Source organism: Coregonus lavaretus, assembly GCF_964263955.1.
Source record: "Coregonus lavaretus genome assembly, contig: HAP1_SCAFFOLD_1213, whole genome shotgun sequence".
NCBI lineage: Eukaryota > Metazoa > Chordata > Actinopteri > Salmoniformes > Salmonidae > Coregonus > Coregonus lavaretus.
In genome coordinates, this window is record NW_028161267.1 from 81,083 (window position 1) to 106,057 (window position 24,975).

At 43.4% G+C, this 24,975-nt stretch overlaps 1 protein-coding gene across 1 annotated transcript; it reads left to right on the top strand.

The window, feature by feature from the left end:
- Positions 1 to 6,568: 6,568 nt before the first annotated feature.
- Positions 6,569 to 20,831, top strand: LOC311120975 (tripartite motif-containing protein 16-like). Its single transcript, XM_084195524.1, has 6 exons — positions 6,569 to 7,198; positions 7,623 to 7,718; positions 19,317 to 19,550; positions 19,726 to 19,816; positions 19,942 to 20,001; positions 20,238 to 20,831. The coding sequence occupies exons 1-6, from the start codon at positions 6,617 to 6,619 to the stop codon at positions 20,747 to 20,749; spliced, it is 1,575 nt and encodes a 524-aa protein (XP_084051650.1). The 5' UTR covers positions 6,569 to 6,616; the 3' UTR covers positions 20,750 to 20,831.
- Positions 20,832 to 24,975: the final 4,144 nt, after the last annotated feature.

Genomic DNA, 24,975 nt, shown 5'->3' on the forward strand with positions numbered 1-24,975 from the left:
CCATCACACTAGCATTAATGTTCACACTCTGGGGCTCATTTGTCCACATTTAAACTGGTCTATGTAGCCCTTTAAAGTATACAGGTTGAAAATGGCACTGATAAACGCCTAAATTGGTACGCAGTGGCTGTACAGTAACATGCTATACATGACTTCAGACCACAGGCTCTACGCTTCAGAGGACTAAATGTATTTTGAAAGATGAGACGTTGAGGACTATAATAAATACTGCTTTGATGTCATACAAGCAAGCAAAACACCCATGAGTCCAAATGTGCACTTCAAATTTTCTTATTATAAAACTCATGTCAAATACAGTGTCAACATTTATGATCACTATATTTGATGTATAGTTACAAGATGACATGACGTTATACCCTGGGTTATTCTGAACAGAATGAGCCTGTTTGTCTACTGTGAATAAACTTAGCCGTGGCATACGCACCTGAATGCACACATGATTCCTATGCGCATCAAAATTACAATCTGTTTCCAGGAATGTTATTGTGAAAGCCTAACTCTGTAATATACTTTTTTATAACTTAGCTAATCATGTTGGCAATAGAACCAGATGATGCCATCTTCCTAAAAAATGTCTCAGGTGTTGTCAGGCCATTGTTCTGATGTTTGAAGCTCCTCAAGTTGAGGAATTTCACACCTCTGTGTGGGGGTTTCACAAGCCGTTAGGTTTAGATAGGAATTATAATGATGTCCAGTAGTCTGAATTGTGGCAGGGATGAGGAGGCTCAGTTTGTAGAGCATGGTATTTGCAATGCCAGGGTTTAGGGTTTGATTCCCACTGGGGGGCAGGTATGAAAAAAATAATTACACAAAAAATATATTAAGTCACTCTGGATAAGAGTGTCTGCTAAATGACTAAAAATAAACTACAGGGGTGCCCAAGGGCGCTGTTACTTTCATTCGAAAAATGTTGCAATGCTGTGTTGATCTGCTGTGGAGGTGTTTTTCCCAGCATTGCAACCTCCCTCCTCCCTGACCCAACAGCATAATGCAAGGAGAATGGCATGTTATATAGAAATATTGATTTGGAGAATGGCGTGTTATATATGAACATTCATTTGGAAGACAATTGCCCACCCAAGGTGTTGTCGCCTAGGCCATTGCTCTGATGTTTGAGGCTCATCTAGCTAAGGGATTTCACATGTCTGTGTGTGGTTTACACAATATGTAAGTTTTATGTCCAGAAGTCTGAAATTAATATATTTCCAGATTATGGTTGGGGGGCATATAAAGAGCAACATATGTGAAGATCAGCAGGCTCTGAATGGAGGTGAAGCTTCACTTAATCTACTTTGAAGCAGAGAAAAAACCGGAATGTTGGAGAAGCTGACTTAATCTACTTTGAAGCAGAAAAAAAAATATGAAAAATTATTTTTTCAAAAATATGAAAATGAAAAAAAAGAAGACATGGGGGCGTGCGGGACGCACTCGCTAAGCGGACCGGCACATTGAACGCGGGTCGGCGACTCCCCGCTTGCCAGGAGCCCTCCGAAAACGTGGACGGATCCTGCCGAGTAAGAAATGATACTCGGGAGGAGACAGAGAGAGGGAGAGGGGACTCTCTCCAATCCCACTGACCTCACTGTTGGGTACATGCTGTCTGGACATTAAAACAGACCCAGTTGCTAGGTCAACCAAGCATAGACAGATAAGATAGAGAGACAATTCATACCCAGGGGAGTTACTGACTCTGGCCCAAATGACACCCTGTTCCCTACGTAGTGCACTAGGCTACTTCTGATCAGATCTAAAGTAGTGCACTACATAGGGAATAGGGTGGAGATTTGCTCACTGTCATTAGAATGAAGATTTCCATACAGGAGTTACTGTCTCTGTCCCAAATCTCTCCCTGTTCCCTACGTAGTGCACTAGGCTTCTTCTGACCAGATCTAAAGTAGTCTTCTAGATTTTACATGTTTTCTCCCTGTCGTTAGAAAATGACAATATGGTAATGACTTTAGTGGTTTCCTCCTCCTTTGTTTTTATTGGTTGTGTGTTATGTGTGTTGTTGTGTTAGGTTTTCCCCCTGTGTTCCTAATGGAAAATCCATTAACAATGAATCACAAACAAATTATATTCCAGTTGTGTTTAGACAACTTCATGGCTGACATCCCCCAGTTCTGTTAAGACCCATTGAACTGGGTCACATTCTAAATGGTCACTTGTATTGATAGTCCATACTGGGCCTAACTGGGGTTAACCATACTGGAGGGTTTCTTTCTGCACACATATTCCCTCATCTCCAGAACTTTACCTGATGTCCTCTCTCTCTCTCTCTCTCTCTCTCTCTCTCTCTCTCTCTCTCTCTCTCTCTCTCTCTCTCTCTCTCTCTCTCTCTCTCTCTCTCTCTCTCTCTCTCTCTCTCTCTCTCTCTCTCTCTGTCTCTGTCTCTGTCTCTGTCTCTGTCTCTGTCTCTGTCTCTGTCTCTCTCTCTCTCTCTCTCCCATCAAACCGTATAGAAAGCAGCCAACCTCAATATGGTTCCATTCCTGTAGTTATCAGGACACATGAGGTGTGGAACTATTATCTCATTTCTAAGTGTGAACTTGTCCACTTCCCTTCATGGATTTAAAAGGAAATGACTGGTATATGTAAACTCCCTCTACCCCATGCCAACACCAATCCAATGCTGTACAATTAATTCCATAGCTTAATAACATACATCACTCACACACACACTCACACAGACACACCTATTCACTTGGGCCTTCTCCCTCATGCCCTGCTGACATCCATGCAGGCCCACATTGACCTTGTGACCTCTGGAGCTCCATGCATCTTGTTCTACACTCCCTGCCTAGTAAAACCCTTTCTCCCATGGGCCTGAGAGTACAGCTCATTTGAGACCATTTTGGAAAAGATTTTCTGTCATTTTTAAATGCCCATAAAAAAATTTCACATTATACTGCTGTTTTGAATGTATAGCAAAACCAGGTAGTTTTGAGGTTGAATAGCTACTTGAGTTGCTTGGTTCTACTGAAATTACCAACAGGCATTGGTCCAGGGTGATCAGGCCTATAATTTGAGACCATTTGGGTAAAGATTAGAGCTTTCTTTCCTTTTTAAATCACTCCAGGCAATATGTAATACAAATCTGATTTGGTTGCAATGCTGGGAAGAACTACACCACAGTAGATCCACGTTGCCTTTCAACTTTTTTCAAATAGGAAAACCAGGTTTTTATCCGTTTGTTTTTTTATAAAGCTAGAAAAAAATATATATAAAAAAAAATAAAAAATATGAAGAAAATATGCATCACTAACTGTAAGTCGCTCTGGATAAGAGTGTCTGCTAAATGACTACCAAAAAAATAAAAAATATTTTTTTTCATGAATATGAAAATGAAAAAAAAGACGACTACCAGGTGAACGCATAACTTACCACGTGCCCGTAGCCAAACACGTCTTTAAATGACCAGTGGGGTCGAATCCGGGTGGGGGGGTGCGATAACTGCCTGAATGGAGGTGAAGCTTCACTTAATCTACTTTGAAGCAGAGACAAAACCGTAATGTTGGAGAAGCTGACTTAATCTACTTTGAAGCAGAAAAAAAAATATGAAAAATTATTTTTTCAAAAATATGAAAATGAAAAAAAAGAAGACATGGGGGCGTGCGGGACGCACTCGCTAAGCGGACCGGCACTTTGAACGCGGGTCGGCGACTCCCCGCTTGCCAGCAGCCCTCCGAAAACGTGGACGGATCCTGCCGAGTAAGAAATGATACTCGGGAGGAGACAGAGAGAGGGAGAGGGGACTCTCTCCAATCCCACTGACCTCACTGTTGGGTACATGCTGTCTGGACATTAAAACAGACCCAGTTGCTAGGTCAACCAAGCATAGACAGATAAGATAGAGAGACAATTCATACCCAGGTGAGTTACTGACTCTGGCCCAAATGAAACCCTGTTCCCTACGTAGTGCACTAGGCTACTTCTGATCAGATCTAAAGTAGTGCACTACATAGGGAATAGGGTGGAGATTTGTTCACTGTCATTAGAATGAAGATTTCCATACAGGAGTTACTGTCTCTGTCCCAAATCTCTCCCTGTTCCCTACGTAGTGCACTAGGCTTCTTCTGACCAGATCTAAAGTAGTCTTCTAGATTTTACATGTTTTCTCCCTGTCGTTAGAAAATGACAATATGGTAATGACTTTAGTGGTTTCCTCCCCCTTTGTTTTTATTGGTTGTGTGTTATGTGTGTTGTTGTGTTAGGTTTTCCCCCTGTGTTCCTAATGGAAAATCCATTAACAATGAATCACAAACAAATTATATTCCAGTTGTGTTTAGACAACTTCATGGCTGACATCCCCCAGTTCTGTTAAGACCCATTGAACTGGGTCACATTCTAAATGGTCACTTGTATTGATAGTCCATACTGGGCCTAACTGGGGTTAACCATACTGGAGGGTTTCATTCTGCACACATATTCCCTCATCTCCAGAACTTTACCTGATGTCCTCTCTCTCTCTCTCTCTCTCTCTGTCATTCTCTCTTTCTCTTTCTAACACACTACGCCGTGAAGGATTGAAATCCTGCAGCGCCTGCAAGGTCCCCCTGCTCAAGAAAGCACATATACATGCCCGTCTGAAGTTTGCCAATGAACATCTGAATGATTCAGAGGAGAACTGGGTGAAAGTGTTGTGGTCAGATGAGACCAAAATCGAGCTCTTTGGCATCAACTCAACTCGCTGTGTTTGGAGGAGGAGGAATGCTGCCTATGACCCTAAGAACACCATCCCCACCGTCAAACATGGTGGTGGAAACATTATGCTTTGGGGGTGTTTTTCTGCTAAGGGGACAGGACAACTTCACTGCATCAAAGGGACGATGGACGGGGTCATGTACCGTCAAATCTTGGGTGAGAACCTCCTTCCCTCAGCCAGGGCATTGAAAATGGGTCGTGGATGGGTATTCCAGCATGACAATGACCCAAAACACACGGCCAAGGCAACAAAGGAGTGGCTCAAGAAGAAGCACATTAAGGTCCTGGAGTGGCCTAGCCAGTCTCCAGATCTTAATCCCATAGAAAATCTGTGGAGGTAGCCGAAGGTTCGAGTTGCCAAACATCAGCCTCGAAACCTTAATGACTTGGAGAAGATCTGCAAAGAGGAGTGTGACAAAATCCCTCCTGAGATGTGTGAAAACCTGGTGGCCAACTACAAGAAACGTCTGACCTCTGTGATTGCCAACAAGGGTTTTGCCACCAAGTACTAAGTCATGTTTTGCAGAGGGGTCAAATATGTATTTCCCTCATTAAAATGCAAATCAATATATATTATTTTTGACATGCGTTTTTCTGGATTTTTCTGTTGTTATTCTGTCTCTCACTTTTCAAATAAACCTACCATTAAAATTATAGACTGATCATTTCTTTGTCAGTGGGCAAACGTACAAAATCAGCAGGGGATCAAATACTTTTTTCCCTCACTGTAGGTATTTTATTTTGCCTTTTCAATGCCTTTTCAAAGTGATTTGTGAAACATTTATTTTTAATAAAACTCCAGGACTTTTTCCTGTTTAAACCGGTCCTTTGCCTCCAGTGTCCTGGTCCTGAAAACACCCAGCAGACAGAGTATTCTACTACCAGGGAAGGGATAAAACTACAAAATACAGATACAAAATACCATCAAGATCAATGTATCAAAATAAACTACTAAATACTTGTATTTTGTAATGTATTTCATTCAATGTAATGTATTCATTTTAAATACAAAAATACATTTGCAAGTAACCAAACACCAACAACATTCTCAGAAACAGTGACAAAACCTTTTTTCTTGCTATGACAGTGATACTGTATTTTGCTATCTACCTTAGTTGAGCAAGTCACTCTGGATAAGCTAAATGACTCAAATGTAAATGTATATGTGAAAATGAACATAATAAATTAACTGTAAAGCACACTGGGTATTATTATTGGCCTTGTTTAGGGGTGGAGCTCTTTAGAATAATTCTCAGCATGCTTTGCAATTATTCATTTTTACACCGACATTTACATTTTAGTCATTTAGCAGACGCACTTATCCAGGGTGACTTTTAATTAGTGCCTTCATCTTAAGACAGCTAGGTGAGACAACAAAATATTACAATCATATCAAGTACATTTTCCCTCAACAAAGTATTTATCAACATTTTTACATATACATTTATATTTAGTTAATTTAACAGACGTTCTTATCACACCTTAGTGCTATCAGACTTCTGATACCAATGCAGGGTGAAAGGGGGGGCCACAAGATGTGAACCGCTATAAAAAAAATGCATAGAAAACGATTTAGTATTCTGAAAGTACAAAATACAAAATGCATTGGAGTGTAGTTAAGCCCAGTGTAATTCAAATGACAAAATATTCAGAAGTAATTAAAATATGTATTTCAAACATAAATACTAACCATCTCTGCCTACTACCCAACACTCTGTCACACTTCCTTATCAAAGAAACCACATCCCCTCTACATACAGAGTACACAGTCAAGTAGGAAGCCACTTCCTGTCCTCTGGTGTAGAGTTCCATGAAACAGAAAGTCATCTTTGACACTGAACAGAAAGTTATCTTTGACACTGCCATTGCTTAACCTACGGGAGAGAGCACCAAAATGGCAGAGAATCAGGAACTGTTCTGTTGCTCCATCTGTCTGGATCCACTGAAGGATCCGGTGACTACTGCCTGTGGACACAGCTACTGTATGGGCTGTATTAAAGAAAGCTGGGATCAGGATGATCTGAAAGGTGTCTATAGCTGTCCCCAGTGCAGAGAGACCTTCACTCCAAGGCCTAATCTGAGGAAAAATAACATGTTGGCTGAGATGGTGGAGAAACTGAAGAAGACAGGACTCCAGGCTGCTCCCCCTCCTGCTCTGTGCTATGCTGGACCTGGAGATGTGGCGTGTGATTTCTGCACTGGGACCAGAAAGCAGAAAGCCCTCATGTCCTGTCTGGCGTGTCTGGCCTCTTACTGTGAGACTCACCTCCAACCTCACTATGAATATCCTGCTTTCAAGAAGCACAAGCTGGTCAAAGCCACCGCACAACTACAGGAGAAGATCTGCTCTCATCATGACAAACTGCTGGAGGCTTTCTGTCGTACCGATCAGCAGTGTATCTGTATGCTGTGTACAATGGATGAACATAAAGGCCATGATACAGTGTCAGCTGCAGCAGAGAGGACTGAGAAACAGGTAAGACCAGAACTACTTGTTGGTGACTGTCTGATAAACAAAGAATTAAAGATACAGTAGGAACTAAGGCTGTTTGAATATGAGAGATATCAAATGAAATCGATCCTCAGCAGAACAAATATGAACACAGACCTTGAGTATATTGAGTTTGCTCCCAATGTATCACCATTTTCTGAAGTCAAACACTATTATCATTCCGAATGCCCTTTTAGGAGTTCAAAGTTCAGTCTCAACCCCTTGATACATGTACGTCTACCATAAAAACTATAATCATTAACATAGCAACATAGATAATGTCATATGATAAAGGGACTTCCTCAAGATTTTAGACCTTCCTCTCTATGGGCCCTATGTCACATTACTATACTATTGATCTACTGGACAAATAAAGCTTGATAGCTCATTGAAGAGTGATTCTCCACAGATGCAGCTGGGGATGAGTCAGCAGAAGGTCCAGCAGAGATTCCAGGAGAGAGAGAAGGACCTGAAGGAGCTCCAACAGGCTGTGGAGTCTCTCAAGGTGAGTATTGTTGACCAGAGGAGACACACCATTTCACTTCTCTCCTCCAGTCAGAGAGAGAGAGGGGCCCCTATCCAATCCCACTGTTGGGAACAGGCTGTCTGGACCCCTTTCAGAGAATAGACTGCTTAATGTAACTGACGGGTTATGAACCCGGGTCTACTGTGGGAGAAACCATCATCTTGACCAAAAGGACATTCCCTATTGTTCTGACTGATTTAAAGTCGCAAGCGGCTCTACCTCTTCACATAACCATGAGTAACCATGAGCGACTCATGTCTGCTATACATTAACAGGGAGCTCTCTCTCTCGATTCAATTAAATTGGCTTTATTGGCATTGGAAACATATGTTACATTACCAAAGCAAGTGAAATAAATAATAAACAAATCAGAAATTAACAGTAAACGTTACACTCACAAAAGTTTAAAAGGAATAGAGACATAAAAATAAATCAAAATCAAAATCAAATGTTTTAACTCAAGTGCAAACAGAGTGAGCCATTCGCCAGACTGAGTTCTGGAGGTGAAATGGAAATGAATGAGGGAGAGTTAAGTGAGGTAGAAGGTGTGGTGAAGAGCTCAGAACCAGAGCCTGGCATCAATGGACATGATAAAGAAGAATCTGGTGCAGTAGGAGATACATTGTAGGAGAAAGTGGATCCATACCTTTTGGTAGATCCATTTGTAGTTTCAGGGTGGGTGGGAAAGGAGTTGGGTGCAGTTGAATCAGTGAAGGTAACCTGTAGTGGACTTGTGATATTTGTTTGTGTTTCTTCTGACCAGAGGGAGTGGGCGCTCCGTGTCACGCAACTTGGGTCAAGATCTGTTTCTTGCTTTGCTCTTAGGAACAGGGCACCATTGAAAGGAGTGATTTCTGGGGTAGCGTTAAGTGTGGAGGTGGAGCAATTCAAGTTTAAGCTTCCTGGTGTTTGTGATGCCCGCCGTTTGGTGCAACACAGACCTGGTGGTGAGCGTGGTGAAACAGAGGAGTCACTGTCAGTCCTTTTGAGTTTTGAGTCTTTACCCGACAAAGTCATGTTAGGATATATCAGTTATCCTGTTAGAGCTTTTGTGGCGAATCCACTGCACTGATTCAGGTGCAACGTTTATGGTCATGTTGCAGCAGTTTGTAGGAGGGAGATTCCAAGATGTGGGAAGTGTGCAGGAGGGCATGGGATAGAGGTTTGTGTAGTTTCGGTGGATAAAGTTGTGTGTGTCAACTGTTGGGATGCCCATGTGGCTGGGGATCTGAAGTGTCCGGTGCGAGAGACGCAGGTTGAGGTGGCTAGAGTCAAAGTAGTGCAGAAGGTGTCGTATGCTGAGGCAGTGAAGAAAGTAGAGGAGGATGGGTCAAGGGTGAGAGATCCTGAGAGGATCCCTGTGAGTAGTAGATCTGTGCCAGCACAGAGGGATAGGCCAACGAGTGATATATGCTTTAGTAAAGATAGCTTCTTAGCGTTCATAGCAATGGTTATCAACTGTACCGCACAAATGGAACGTAAATCACAGAATATAGATGTTGTGGTGGCAGCTGCAGAGAAGTATTTGGGCATACAAGATTAGACTTCAGAAGATTTGTTGTTTTGTTGTTTTAATTTTTTAATTTTTCCATGCCAACCGCCGTTAAACTCCAAAGAAGAAGAAGAAATGCTAAATTATGGCTATGTACAGTGTTGTAACGATGTCTCTGTGTAACACCCTGGCTCTGGGACTCTATATGTTGAGCCAGGGTGTGTTCTTTCTATGTGGTGTATTTCTATGTTGGGAGTTCTAGTTTGTTTATTTCTATGTTGGCCTGAGTGACTCCCAATCAGAGGCAACGAGTGTCAGCTGGGGCTGGTTGTCTCTGATTGGGAGCCATATTTAAACTGTCTGTTTTTCCCTTTGTGTTTGTGGGATCTTGTTCCGTGTTGGTCTATGTTACCTAGGACGTTACGAGTCGTTTGTTGTTTTGTTTCATTGTCAGTATTTATCACTATAGATAAATAAACATGTTCGTTCATCACGCTGCGCCTTGGTCCTCCTCTCTAAACGACGATCGTGACACTCTGGCTCTCTCATTCAATCACTTTTACGGTAGTTGTTTGTGTGGGTCTCTGATTATGAATGGGGTGCTGATATACAGTTGTTGATGGATATTTATAGAGCTCTGATCAGGACGACAATTGATTATGAGTGTATAGTTTATCGAACAAGGCAAAACTTGGCTTCAGAAGCTGGACAGAATCCAATATATAGCTTTAAGGATATGTATTGGTGCATTTAAATCAACATCTGTATGTGCCTTACTGGTGGAGGCAGGAGAGATGCCTTTGGATATACAGCGTAAAAAATGGTCATTATCTTATTGGGTTGAAAGGCTGTGAGGTTGAGCATCCCACTGCTACTGTTCTAGATGACTGTTGGGAATATACTAGTAGACAAGGCAGTGGTTTTGGTTGGACAGTTGGAAAGCTTGCTGATGAGAGTGGTTTGAGGGAGTTGGAGGTTGGCCCTTCTGTGGTGATAGGGGATGTTCCTCCATGGTTACTCCCAGACCCTGTTGTTGATCTAACCTTGGTAGAGAAAAGGAAAGATTGGTCAGAAGTCAGTGATATAGTGAAACTGGTTGAAAATTACATTGGTAGAAGTTTTTATGCTTTTTTTAATGCTTTTCACAGACGGATCCAAGAACCCAGATAGTGGGCGCACAGGAGCAGGCGTTTACGTTCCTGAATTTGATGTGCAGATATGTAGAAGACTAACAGATGAACTGTCAGTATACTCAGTTGAACTGTTGGCGATAATAGTTGCCCTCCAGTGGGTGGAGGACGTACAACCTGGTAGAATTATAGTATGCTGAGATTCTCTGTCTGTATTGAATAGTTTATCATCTGGTAAATCTAATAGGAGTGACCTGCTATTGGAGGTATTAATGTTATTATGGAGAATTGAGAGAATGGGTTTAGTAGTGAGATTCTGCTGGGTCCCAGCACATTCGGGTGTGGAAGGGAATGAAATTGTAGACCAGTTAGCTAAAAGAGCTTTGAAACGAGATATAATTTATATTAATGTTCCACTGGGTAGAGGTGAGGCCAAATGTAAGATCAGAGCCATTTTAATAGATGTGTGGCAGAAGAGATGGTACTCTGAGCACAAGGGCCGGCATTTATATGAATAGTTTACAGTTTTACAGAAAGGTCGATGGACCATGATTCAAAAGTCAGATTAGGAAGGAAGATGTGGTGTTTACTAGATTGCGCTTAGGACATTGTACATTGATCTCGTCATTACATCTGGTTGGCAAGCATGTGAATGGTTTGTGTCTGGAGGGTACGGTCGATGAAACGGTGGAGCATGTGTTGTTATATTGTTGTAAGTATGTTGAAGAGAGGGAAAGATTGAAGTGTAGGGTCATTGAGGTTGGACGGGGTTGGGGGGGTTTGGAAGGGATTTTGGGGATGGGGGAGGGTCTATTAGAAGTTAGTAGGGCTCTTCTTTATTTTCTCAGAAGTACTGAGTTAGGTAGGAGGATTTAGAAATGTTGGAAACTGTGATTGACCACACACTCCAGCACAGTAGGTGGTGGCATGCACCTTTAACGTTGGTTTGTGGACCTCTATTATATCATAGAAGAAGAAGTTGGTTGTGTCAGAGATTTGTGGTTCGTGAGGAGGGCTACTATTCTTTTTTCTTTTGGTTCTTGCGTATTTTCTGAATTTATTTTCTCATGGTGGAGGGTTTGTTTATTGGTTTCCACTGTTTATCGTTTAGAGTTGAGGGGGGAGTAGGGGTAGTTTGTTAGGGCGGCGTGCAGGGGCGGTGTGTTCATTAGGGCGATATGGGCGACGCACTGCCAAACGGGAAAATGAATGGATTTTTTTTCTAATCAATTATATCACGGCAACAGTATTTATCAGTGTTCTAATCTAGACGTCTGATCTGCCACTAAATGTCCAATCAGGCTAAAGTCGTGCTTCAAATGTCCCCGCCCGTTTTGGGGCGATTTCAGTCAGGTTGAAAATCGCCCAGAAGTCTCTCATAGCCTCTAATGTAAAATCAAATTTTTTCAAATATCAGAGCTTTCAATACAATCTCTATGGGTTTCTGAGGGCTTGCACTTACGCGCTTTCGTCATACGTAACATAACCATGAACGTAACTAAGAAAAGAGCGGGTAGCAGCGTCAATCAATTCACTACTACTGTCAAAATGGCTAGCCTTCAGTGCAACTCGATTGTCTCTTTGAAAGAAGTTCCTTTTTGTCAGCGAACAAATCAAGATAAATTGGCAACGAAACAATTAGGACCTCCCAGACCAAATTTAATAATTCAACAGGTTTCTACTAAGCAGAGTCGTGAAAACTGTCTACGAGAATCGAGACGACCTCATAGAATGTTTTGAAGCCATTCGGACGGGTTCATTGGGTTCATTTGACCAGCCCACCGTGAGAGAGGCATCTGGCTACGTGAGGATGCTACATGATGAAGATCTTATTTTTTTCCTGCGGCTTTTTCACAAAATCATGCCCAACGGCGACATTCTGTACCAGAAGCTACAGAAGAAGGACATCGATGCTGTCTTTATCAAACGTGCCCTCGACAGCTTCACAAGCAGTGTGCAGGCCATAAGGTAAGATTAAACAATATCATTCGATCCTTCTCAAAGCAGAGCTTTATTTGAAAATGTATGCATGAAAGGGGACTGCATTTGTGTTTGAAATTACATTATTCTCATTATATATGGCCAGTGGTGTAATCTAGCTTATTTTATATACTATGTGTACTGTACAGTGGTGCTCATAAGTGTATGAACACATTCTAAAGTTGACTAAAAAGAGGAATACAAAAATAAAAAAATAATCTTTTGGAAATTGATCTTAATGACTTAATTAAAAAAGTTGGAAAATCCAACCTTTAAGGACACCAATTTTCTTTTCTTTTTTATTCCTCTTTTTAGTCAACTTTAGCATGGGATCATAAGCTTATGAGCACCACTGTATACTGTGCTGAACATCCAGGCTATGTGAGACACAAAGGCTAACTTAAACACTAAAGACTTTATGCATCCCTGCCCATTTTAAGTGGAACTGAAGTATTTGTACTATACATGGATACATTGCATATCCTGTGCATCACATAGACAACAATACTGTACAAAGCCAACAAACACATTGGTCTGTTTTCCTTCAGGGACTCCTCTCAACAGCAGCTGCAAGAAGCAACAGGAGCCAAAAGACCCAGAACAGCTTTGAGAGAAGAGGAGAAGCAGAGGCTGTCTGAAGAGGTCTGCAACACCATCCTGGATCACACCAAAGAAAGGTTCTCTTTCTCTGGCCACCTTGTGAGTGTTACCTTACTGCAAGCAGACATGTTTGAAAGGTACTGCCATTCATTTCCTGATGAGGCTCTGAATGCCACTGTGAATGCATACCCCATGCTGAGCAAGGCAAAGCTCAAGACAGAACTATCTCTGATCTATGAGAATCCTGAATTCAAGGGATGCTGTGGTGCACTGGCACTGTACCAGGTTCTCATGAGCTACAACCTCCAGGAGACGTTCTCTGAGACTGTGACTCTGTTGAACATCCTCATAACTACTCCCATGACAACAGCTGAAGCTGAGAGATGTTTCTCAACTTTGACACGAGTTAAGACATTCCTGCGAAATTCAATGGGCCAGGAACGTCTGAATGCACTGGCCATGCTTTCCATGGAGAGGGAACTAGTCCTCAGCATGCCTGATTTCAATGAGAAAGTCATTGAACGCTTTGCTGTATTGAAAAAGAGAAGAGAACAGTTTCAGTACAAGTAATGTAGCCTCTCTCTCTCTTTGTCCCTCCCTGTCTGTCTCTTTAACACACACACGCCCAAATCAGTTCACAGTTGATGTTGTTTAAAATAGATATTTTTCATTTAAAAAAAAGGTTTTTTTAAAATAATCTGTTCATTTTTACAAATCTATACAATTGGCCAGAATATGGTTGTTCATATTTACAAATCTATACAATTGGCCAGAATATGGTTGTTCATTTTTACAAAGCCATACAGATAGCTGTGTTTGGCTTTTCTAGAAATTACTTTCAAATTCTGTTTTCAGGCAAAATGTCTATCACTGTTCATTTTCACAAATCTATACAAGAGGGCAGAATATGGAAGTCTATAAAAATGTCTTATTACCAATAACTTGCATCAATGTTTTCAGTAGCCTCTATCAAAAGCTCCTGCTTGCTTGTTGTGAATTATGCTCAGGTGCACATATTTCCAATTCAACCATGTGGCAAAAAATGTGGTAAAAGCTCTTGTTGATCCTGCAATCTGAACAAATACCAAGATGCTGTATTTTCAGCTGATATTTCATTTGTTTATGGAAATGCATATTGTTTATGCAGTGTTGAGGAATGTGAAAGAACACCCTTGATTATTTTTACTGTGATAACTTATTTTGATTTTGTAAGCCAACACTTTTGAGATCAGTCAATAAATGCTTCTGGTATTGACTTATATGCTGCCCCTGTCTTCATGTTGTTGCTGGACATATCTTTTTTAAAATGTGTGTAGGTCACCTAAATCATCAGAAAAATTGCCCCCCCTGAGATTTTTTTCAGGAGCCGCCACTGGCGGCGTGATGGCCTCAACCGAATGGAGAAGAAACGCTGTCGCTTCGGGTGCGTTCCGGAGAGAGGTGTGGAGGAAGTTTTGCTCATGGTCGGCGAACAGGTTGGAGCGGAACATCTGCACTCTGCATCCAGAATGAACAAGGCGGTGGTTGTGTTAATGAAAAAGGTTTGTCTTGTTGTGAGTGGGGGTTTTGTGAGGGGTGTGTTGGTGCAGATGTCGCCTCTTTCGACAAGAGTTGTGGTGGCTAATCTGCCTCCGTTTATTGCTTACGAACAGACCGCAAGTAGTTGGTTAGTTTTGGTAAATTTGCAAGTGGTTTTCATGTGCTCTCGGCTGGGTGCCAAGCGGAATCCGTTAAACATGTCTGTTTTCATAGACAAGTGTTTGTTTCTTAACAAACTTCAAGGTTACACATGGGATGGGTGGAACACAGGGTTTGCTAGCACATATAGTTTTCGGTGTTTCTAGTGACTGAATTAATGTTCAGGCGTATTGATAATCATTATAGTAATGAAGTATAATTTCAAAACATGACCATAAAAACAGGTAATAATAAACATGAATCATCATTATATTACTTAACAGTAATGTGTTAAATGCTTTTTTCAGTCCTTCCTCTTGCGTTAGCAGTGTGGAAAGGGACAGTAAAAAGCTCAGGCAGGAGTTTTCCTGTGAGGGGGAGTGGTGGTGTATCCAGGGAGAGAACTAAACTAATCTTCTGAAATGTCATTCATGGTCTTATGCTGCCATCTATTGGAATTATTAAGCAACTGCAGTAGTACTGAATAAAGTGTTTTTCCTTACTAATCCGTACTAAAATAGTGATTACTCAGAATTGCAAAAAATGGCAGGGGTACCAGGAGGGAGGAGAGTACATTTTTTACATTTTAGTCATTTAGCAGATGCTCTTATCCAGAGCGACTTACAGTTAGTGAGTGCATACATTTTCATACTGTCCCCCCATGGGAAACGAACCCACAACCCTGGTGTTGCAAGCGCCATGCTCTACCAACTGAGCTACACGGTAGTAGTGCATGGCCAAGTGGTGGTGCGCAGGCCGTGGAGAAAGCGGTGGTGGGGAGGGTTGCAGCTGGGCTACATGAGCTGAGGCAGGTTTCTGTAGTAACAGAGACTCCGGTGGGCAAAGGCTTGGTGGGCTCATCCCAGGAAATATTGCCTGTCATTGGGGAAGAGGCTCTGATCAGGGGGGAAGTGCAGGGGGGCAGAGACTGGGGAGGAGGAGGACGGTACCGTGCCAATGGAGGAGGAGGAAGAGGGGGGAGGTGAGTCTGCGGGAGCGGAGGACAAGGCGTCTCGTTTTCAGACGGCTCATTGGATCCAGAGCTGACAGCCAGTCAGGCTGAGGGCCCAGTATATACGGTGAGAGAACTTTCTAGGTTCCTGATGGAGACTAAAGGGGAAAAATAAGGTTCTGCTGGAGTCTTATTTGATTGATCCTGGAAGGTTTGTAAGGTCAGTACAACACGTGATGAAGAATGAGGGGTTTAGTGTCCTCTCACCCAGGAAGCGGTATAGGCTGAGAAAATGGGTCATGGGTTCTTAAGGGCATGTCTTCAGAATCTGCTGAAATGGATGGTTTTTTCTGGCATGGCGGCTTTATGGGCTTCTCTACTGGTTTCTGATTGTGGTGATTTCCCTCCCACCTCTTATGGAGATTTCACGGTTAGACTTCCTTAACATGAACGGCGGCAAAGACTGGGGGAATATGTAAACCAAAAACATTTAAATGCCATGGCAGAAATCTTAGTGCAGGGGTAGCAAAAGAGGTGTGTAAGGGTAGGTTGTTAGTGTTTAGAGCAAATAATGACCTTGTCTTTGCTTTCACAAATGTGTCTGCACCTGGTCCTCTGTAGCTCAGCTGGTAGAGCATGGCGCTTGTAACGCCAGGGTAGTGGGTTCGATCCCCGGGACCACCCATACACAAAAAAATAATATTTATATATATATATGCACACATGACTGTAAGTCGCTTTGGATAAAAGCGTCTGCAAAATTGCACATTATATTATATTATAGTACAGGGCTCAGTACTCTGTTTCACCAGAGGGGTTGGAAAAACAGAGTGGGGAAACCAAGAAAATCCCTTGTTTTACGTTTGTCTGATGGGCGGGTAACTTCTGTTCTGGGGAGATGAGGGAGCCTGATGGGCGGGTAACTTCTGTTGTGGGGAGATGAGGGAGCCTGATGGGTGGGTAACTTCTGTTGTGGGGGAGATGAGGGAGCCTGATGGGTGGGTAATTTCTGTTGTGGGGGAGAGGAGGGAGCCTGATGGGTGGGTAACTTCTGTTGTGGGGGAGATGAGGGAGCCTGATGGGTCCGTAACTTCTGTTGTGGGGGAGATGAGGGAGCCTGATGCGTGGGTAACTTCTGTTGTGGGGAGATGAGGGAGCCTGATGGGTGGGTAACTTCTGTTGTGGGGGAGAGGAGGGAGCCTGATGGGTGGGTAACTTCTGTTGTGGGGGAGAGGAGGGAGCCTGATCGGTGGGTAACTTCTGTTGTGGGGAGATGAGGGAACCTGATGGGTGGGTAACTTCTGTTGTGGGGAGATGAGGGAGCCTGATGGGTGGGTAACTTCTGTTGTGGGGGAGAGGAGGGAGCCTGATGGGTGGGTAACTTCTGTTGTGGGGGAGATGAGGGAGCCTGATCGGTGGGTAACTTCTGTTGTGGGGAGATGAGGGAACCTGATGGGTGGGTAACTTCTGTTGTGGGGAGATGAGGGAGCCTGATGGATGGGTAACTTCTGTTGTGGGGGAGATGAGGGAGCCTGATGGGTGGGTAACTTCTTTTGTGGGGGAGATGAGGGAGCCTGATGGGTGGGTAACTTCTGTTGTGAGGAGATGAGGCTGTGGCTGTGGAGTTGTACTCTGATTTAAAGAGGGCAGAACTCTGTGGTCCTCTGTAGAGCATGGCCCTTGTAATGCCAGGGTAGTGGGTTCGATCCCCGGGACCACGCATATGTAAAAATGTATGCACATGACTGTAAGTCGCTTTGGATAAAAGCGTCTGCTAAATGGCATATTATTATTATTATTATTATTATTATTATTATTATCCTGGGTGTTCTCAGGTTCTGCTCACAGACCTTTCCAAACTCTCTCTGTCACAGAGAAATCAAATTGACATTTCCCTGGCCTTACACAAACTCTCAGCTGCTGTCTCTCAGACGGTCTGCCTGTGGATTTTTATAAAAAGTTCTGGGGAATTATTGGACAGAACGTGTGTTGCGTGAGTGCGTCGGGGTGGGGGAGCTGTCGCTAAGCTGTAGACGGGAGGCTTTGACTCTCCTGCCCAAAATAGGGATTTGAGCGACATAAAGAACTGGAGGCCTGTGGCATTGCTCTGTGTGGAATATAAGGTCTTTGCCAAGGTCCTCGTTAACAGACTCAAACGTACTGTGTACCAGGACGCTCAATCACAAACAATCTGTTCATAATCAGGAGAAAGCCTTTGATAGAGTGGACCATGAATATCTGTTCAATGTGTTGTTTTGGTTGTGGGGAGAATTTTGTGGCCTGTGTTCAAATGCTGTACGCTGGGGCTTCATGTATGGTCAAGGTGTGGGGAGGGCTCAGTAGGCCAGTCTGGGTAGGGAGGGGCATTCACCAGGGATGCCCTCTGTCAGGGCAGCTATACACTCTTGTTATTGAGCCCTTTCTGGGCCTGCTACGCAGGAGGCTACAGGGAGTGTGGGAGCCAGGCATAGGGTTGGGGACAGGCATAGCAGTGTCAGCATACGCTGATGACGTCTGTGTTGGTTAGGGATGAGCAGAACCTACAGGCCCTGGAGAATAGTTTGAGGGTGTACGAGGGGGCGTCTTCTGCTTAGGGAAACTGGGGCAAGAGTGAGGCTCTGTTATGTGGGGCATGGAGGGACAGGGCACCTCCGCAGCTTCCAGGGGGGTTGCAGTGGGGCTGTGAGTGGCTCAAGATGCTTGGGGTATATCTGGGCTCGGAGGGTTGGGATAGGAAGAACTGGGAAGGAGTTTCACAAGCGGTGGTGTCGAGGCTGACGAAGTGGAGGTGGCTCATCTCCCAAGTGGCATACAGAGGGGCGGTGCTGATCATCAACAACTTGGTGGCATCCTCTCTATGGCTTAAATTGGCCATTCTCAACGCCCCCGGTGGTTTGCTTGTGGACCTGCAGTGCAAGTTAGTGAATTTTTTCTGGTCAGGGTGGCAGCGTTCTGACTCAGCAGCACAAAGGCTACTGTACCGTACGGAGGTGGGCTGGAGGGAACCAGCATGTGCTCTGTTGAGGAGGGCTGGTGGTTTGGGGCTGGATCAGCAGATCTTCATCATGCGGCAGGAGAGACTCAATACAGCAGGGGTCTCTGATTTCTATGCTGCAGTACTGAGGGCTGGAGCAGCCTGAGGAGGGGCCACCACCGTTTCCACCACTGCAAGGGACAGCAGAGACTGGGGACTGGCAGGAGAGTCTGGAGGACTTACTGACTTTTGACACTCTGAGCTTAGTGGGAGTGAAGGGGCATCAGTGGCAGGGGGTTGTGGGGGCTGAGAGCATGGCAGGGTATAGGTGGAGGGTGCTCTATAAGCTCCCAGTGCTGGAAAGGTCAGGGGTCGTCCAGTGGAGGGTATTACATGGAGCCCTGGACACCAATAGCTGGTTGGCTCGGGTTGACCTGGGAGTTGGGGAGGGGAGTCCGTTTTCTGCAATGACAGACTGTTCACCATGTTTTTTCTGTGTTGCCAGGGTAATGCCATTACTGTGTGGAGATGTTTCAGGAGGTATGGGGGCTCAGGGGGGCTGTTTGTACGGCTGGAGAGGAGGGGTTGGATGGACGGTTGGAATGCGGTGCTGGTTGGTGTATTGTACTGTGGTGTTGGGTACTGGATAATGTGATTGTGCGGAGGTTGTGGTGGCACGCAATGTGCTTTTAGGAGTGGGGGTGGGGGTGTTTGTGTAATGAGGATGGCTCATTAAAGTAAGACAAGTCTCTCTCTCTCTCTCTCTTAACAGCGCTCTGCACAGGCAGCAGTGGTGGACAGTGACAAGATCTTTACTGAGCTGATCTGCTCCATTGAGAGAAGGCGCTCTGAGGTGAAGGAGCTGATCAGAGCCCAAGAGAAGGCTCAAGTGAGTCAAGCTGAAAGACTCCTGGAGCAACTGGAGCAGGAGATAGCTGAGCTGAGGAAGAGAAGCACTGAGCTGGAGCAGCTCTCACACACAGAGGATCACATCCATTTCCTCCAGGTAACTCAACTGCCTTGATACATGTGATATGAAATTAAAACTCAATGTGAAACTCTCAATCATTTGGTTCTGTTCTCTCTCTCTCTCCCTCTCTCTCTCTCTCCAGAGTTATCAGTCTCTCTCCGGTACCAGTGTATCTTCAGACTTACCCAGCATCGTTGTCCGTCCTCTTCAGTACTTCGGAGATGTGAGTAAGACTGTGTCTGAACTGAGAGAGAAACTAGAAGACGTCCTTAAAGGAGAATGGACAAAGATCTCCACTACAGGTGTGTTGAAAATAATAAGAACATCAACTTTAGACCATTGAAAGTTCCCTACTAGTCATATACATGTGGAATATGGTATGATTATAACATTCCCTCTCTCTGTGAATGTGTTTGTGTGTCTGTAGTGAATATAGTGGATGTTGTACTGCCTCCAGAGCCCAAGACCAGAGAACAGTTCTTACAATGTGAGTCTCTTTATTCTCAAGTAACTAACAGTCTCTTTTTACTGACACTCCTAACAATCCCTCTAGAAATATATAGCAATAGTAGATCTAATCAAAGACTGGGTATCTATCTGACTCCTCATATTTCTCTGATTTGATCTCTGCTGTGCTCTAATCAAAGACAGGGTAGATACAGTATCTGACTTCACTTATTGTTCTAACTCCCCTCATTGGTCTCTGCTCTGCTCTTCTCCCAGATTCCTGTCAGCTCACACTGGACCCAAACACAGCACACACACGCCTCTCTCTGTCTAAAGGGAACAGAAAGTTGACACGTACAGTCCAAGTCCAACCATATCCTGATCATCCAGACAGATTCACAAACTACTTGATGGTTCTGTGTAGAGAGGGTCTGTCTGGACGCTGTTACTGGGAGGTGGAGTGGAGTGGGGAGTGTGTTACAGCAGTCTCATATAAAGACATCAGCAGAACAGGGACAGATGGTGCATTTGGATTCAATAACAAGTCCTGGAGTTTAGAGTACTATAGTTGTGGTTATTGGTTCAGACACAATAATGTTATGACTAAAGTATCAGGCCCTCAGTCCTCCAGAGTAGGAGTGGACCTGGATCACAAGGCAGGTACTCTGTCCTTCTACAGTGTCTCTGACACAATGACCCTCCTCCACAGAGTCCAGACCACATTCACTCAGCCCCTCTATCCTGGGTTTAATCTCTATTATGGTACTGCTGAGCTGGTTAAACTGTAGTAGGGTCCACATAGATACTAGTCATGCTGGTGTAGTCTATAGCTGAGCTGGTTAAACTGTAGTAGGGTCCACATAAATACTAGTCATGCTGGTGTAGTCTAGCTGAGCTGGTTAAACGGTAGTAGGGTCCACATAGATACTAGTCATGCTGATGGTCATGGTCCCCAGATGTGATGATTCATTCTGCTCTGTTTTTTTGTACAATGATTTGATTGATTTGATCTTCAGAAGATGTTATGAATTACAATTCAATGCATTCATATTATTTGTAAGTGTAACGTTTTAATCTTATACATTTACATTAATCATGATGTATGCTGTTAATGTATGTTGGTTGTCATTCAGAACCATTGAAATGTTTTCTCAATTGGTTCTCTGTCTCAATGTCATTTTCCTCAGTATCATGGAACAGGTATTGTTACTTACTTGCTAATTGAACTATATGGGCCGGTTTCCCGGACACAGATGAAGCCTAGTCCTAGACTAAAAAGCATGTTCAATGGAGATGTCCGGGAAACCGGCCCTAAATTTGGCATCTTTTATTCTCCCATACTGCTCAGTCAAGCAACATTAAACCTGTCCAGCAGGTGGTGCTATTAACCAAACAATAAAAACAGCAGATATCTTGACTTGTCACTCAGTATATCAGTAATGTTCAGAATTGTACTTTAATATCATTGGAGATTGATGGTCTTTTTAATCCACTATCTAGAGTCAGGAACAGATGAAGTTAGGTCTGCTACTGTTCAGTTATTAAATATGATTCATGGTGATGGGAAATAAAAAATCCATCTAGTAGTAGTTTTCCTTTGCTATTTATTCCAAGGTGTGTCTTTATCTTGTAAATGGATTGTGTTGAAGCTGGCATGTGGTGTGGATGATATAGTAGAGTGAATAGAGGAGAGAAGAGAGGAGGAGAGGAGAACATAATATAGAAGACAGATAAGATAGAGAGAGAATTCATACCCAGGGGAGTTACTGACTCTGGCCCAAATGACACCCTGTTCCCTACGTAGTGCACTAGGCTTCTTCTGACCAGATCTAAAGTAGTCTTCTAGATTTTACATGTTTTCTCCCTGTCGTTAGAAAATGACAATATGGTAATGACTTTAGTGTTTTCCTCCCCCTTTGTTTTTATTGGTTGTGTGTTATGTGTGTTGTTGTGTTAGGTTTTCCCCCTGTGTTCCTAATGGAAAATCCATTAACAATGAATCACAAACACATTATATTCCAGTTGTGTTTAGACAACTTCATGGCTGACATCCCCCAGTTCTGTTAAGACCCATTGAACTGGGTCACATTCTAAATGGTCACTTGTATTGATAGTCCATACTGGGCCTAACTGGGGTTAACGATACTGGAGGGTTTCTTTCTGCACACATATTCCCTCATCTCCAGAACTTTACCTGATGTCCTCTCTCTCTGTCTCTCTGTCTCTCTGTCTCTCTGTCTCTCTGTCTCTCTGTCTCTCTGTCTCTCTGTCTCTCTGTCTCTCTGTCTCTCTGTCTCTCTGTCTCTCTGTCTCTCTGTCTCTCTGTCTCTCTGTCTCTCTGTCTCTCTGTCTCTCTGTCTCTCTGTCTCTCTCTCTCTCTCTCTGTGTCTCTGTCTCTCTCTCTCTCCCATCAAACCGTATAGAAAGCAGCCAACCTCAATATGGTTCCATTCCTGTAGTTATCAGGACACATGAGGTGTGGAACTATTATCTCCTTTCTAAGTGTGAACTTGTCCACTTCCCTTCATGGATTTAAAAGGAAATGACTGGTATATGTAAACTCCCTCTACCCCATGCCAAAACCAATCCAATGCTGTACAATTAATTCCATAGCTTAACAACATACATCACTCACACACACACTCACACAGACACACCTATTCACTTGGGCCTTCTCCCTCATGCCCTGCTGACATCCATGCAGGCCCACATTGACCTTGTGTCCTCTGGAGCTCCATGCATCTTGTTCTACACTCCCTGCCTAGTAAAACCCTTTCTCCCATGGGCCTGAGAGTACAGCTCATTTGAGACCATTTTGGAAAAGATTTTCTGTCATTTTTAAATGCCCACAAAAAATTTCACATTATACTGCTGTTTTGAATGTATAGCAAAACCAGGTAGTTTTGAGGTTGAATAGCTACTTGAGTTGCTTGGTTCTACTGAAATTACCAACAGGCATTGGTCCAGGGTGATCAGGCCTATAATTTGAGACCATTTGGGTAAAGATTAGAGCTTTCTTTCCTTTTTAAATCACTCCAGGCAATATGTAATACAAATCTGATTTGGTTGCAATGCTGGGAAGAACTACACCACAGTAGATCCACGTTGCCTTTCAACTTTTTTCAAATAGGTTAAATCCTTCCAAAATGTCATATGAGGTGCAGCAGGCTAGGAGAAAGGGGGGAGAGAGTGGCCAGCCTCCACAGGGGATATATAAATACATTGCCTGCTGCCCTAACTTCAACTTGATGCCTATGTGGGTTTATATTGCCATATCAAACTGTCTTCTTTGTCAACCCATCAGGCTACTATAAGGATTACCTGTGTTGAGTTTAAGCTTCCTGGAGCAACCGGAAGTGGGAAGATTGACCCTAAACATGGTTTAGATGTATCCACCAGCAGATAGTGAAAACGCTACATTCAACCCTCTTTAAAAAGTATAGTTTTTCACGGATTGACCTGAAACTCAGGATTCTGTAATAGCTTGTCCCAATGAGGATATGTGTTTAATTACAGCTTCCTGTGACAACCGGAAGTGCCTTACATTGTGGTCATAGGTGCTGTTTCGAAGGGTTAAAAAGGTCACATCCTTCCAAAATGTCACATGTGTGATTAGGCAACCCTCATGAACCCGTACATATTAGAAAACCAGGTTTTTATCCGTTTGTTTTTTTTATAAAGCTAGAAAAAAATATATAAAATAAAATAAAAAATATGAAGAAAATATGCATCACTAACTGTAAGTCGCTCTGGATAAGAGTGTCTGCTAAATGACTACCAAAAAAATATATATATATTTTTTCATAAATATGAAAATGAAAAAAAAGACGACTACCAGGTGAACGCATAACTTACCACGTGCCCGTAGCCAAACACGTCTTTAAATGACCCGTGGGGTCGAATCCGGGTGGGGGGGGTGTGATAACTGCCTGAATGGAGGTGAAGCTTCACTTAATCTACTTTGAAGCAGAAAAAAAAAATATGAAAAATTATTTTTTCAAAAATATGAAAATGAAAAAAAAGAAGACATGGGGGCGTGCGGGACGCAATCGCTAAGCGGACCGGCACATTGAACGCGGGTCGGCGACTCCCCGCTTGCCAGGAGCCCTCCGAAAACGTGGACGGATCCTGCCGAGTAAGAAATGATACTCGGGAGGTGTTTACCCAGCTGCCGAGTATACCATGTACACCTACCATAAACACTATAATCATTAACATAGCAACATAGAAAATGTCATATGGTAAAGGGACTTCCTCAAGATTTTAGACTTTCCTCTCTATGTGCCCTATGTCACATTACTATACTATTGATCTACTGGACAAATAAAAGCTTGATAGCTCATTGAAGAGTGATTCTCCACAGATGCAGCTGGGATGAGTCAGCAGAAAGTCCAGCAGAGATTCCAGGAGAGAGAGAAGGAGCTGAAGAAGCTCCACAGGCTGTGGAGTGTCTCAAGGTGAGTATTGTTGACCAAAGGAGACACACCATTTCACTTCTCTACTCCAGTTAGAGAGAGAGAGACAGAGAGAGAGACAGAGAGAGGGAGAGGGACTCTCTCCAATCCCACTGACCTCACTGTTGGGTACATGCTGTCTGGACTATTTTCAGAGAATAGACTGCTTAATGTAACCGACGGGATATGAACCAGGTCTACCGCGGGAGAAAGCAACAGCTTAAACCGTTACACCAAGAGGACATTCCCTACATTGGAGCTGAATGTCAACTGTAAAGATGAAGGAAGAGGAGGAGAAGATTGGGGAATCTGTTCTCATGGTAAGAGCAGGTTCTATCACATTAATCATGATGTTGTTTCTGATGTGTAATGGTTGGCATTCAGAACCATTGAATGTTTTCTCATTGGTTCTCTGTCTCTATGTAATTTCCTCAGTATCATGAACAGCTTGTAGGCTCGACCCAATGATGTGTTCTCTGTCACCTGGAGCTGCATGGAAAATGGTTCCAGGAACAAAAGGACAATTCCCAAGGACTAGTCAGCCCACTACAAGCTGGAAT

Bases quoted from the DNA above. Each gene is read 5' to 3' on its own strand.
- LOC311120975 (XM_084195524.1), top strand. From the start codon at position 6,617: ATGGCAGAGAATCAGGAACTGTTCTGTTGCTCCATCTGTCTGGATCCA. The intron at 7,199-7,622 runs GTAAGACCAGAA...GATTCTCCACAG, and splicing joins CAGAGAGGACTGAGAAACAG to ATGCAGCTGGGGATGAGTCA. The intron at 7,719-19,316 runs GTGAGTATTGTT...CTCTCTTAACAG, and splicing joins AGGCTGTGGAGTCTCTCAAG to CGCTCTGCACAGGCAGCAGT.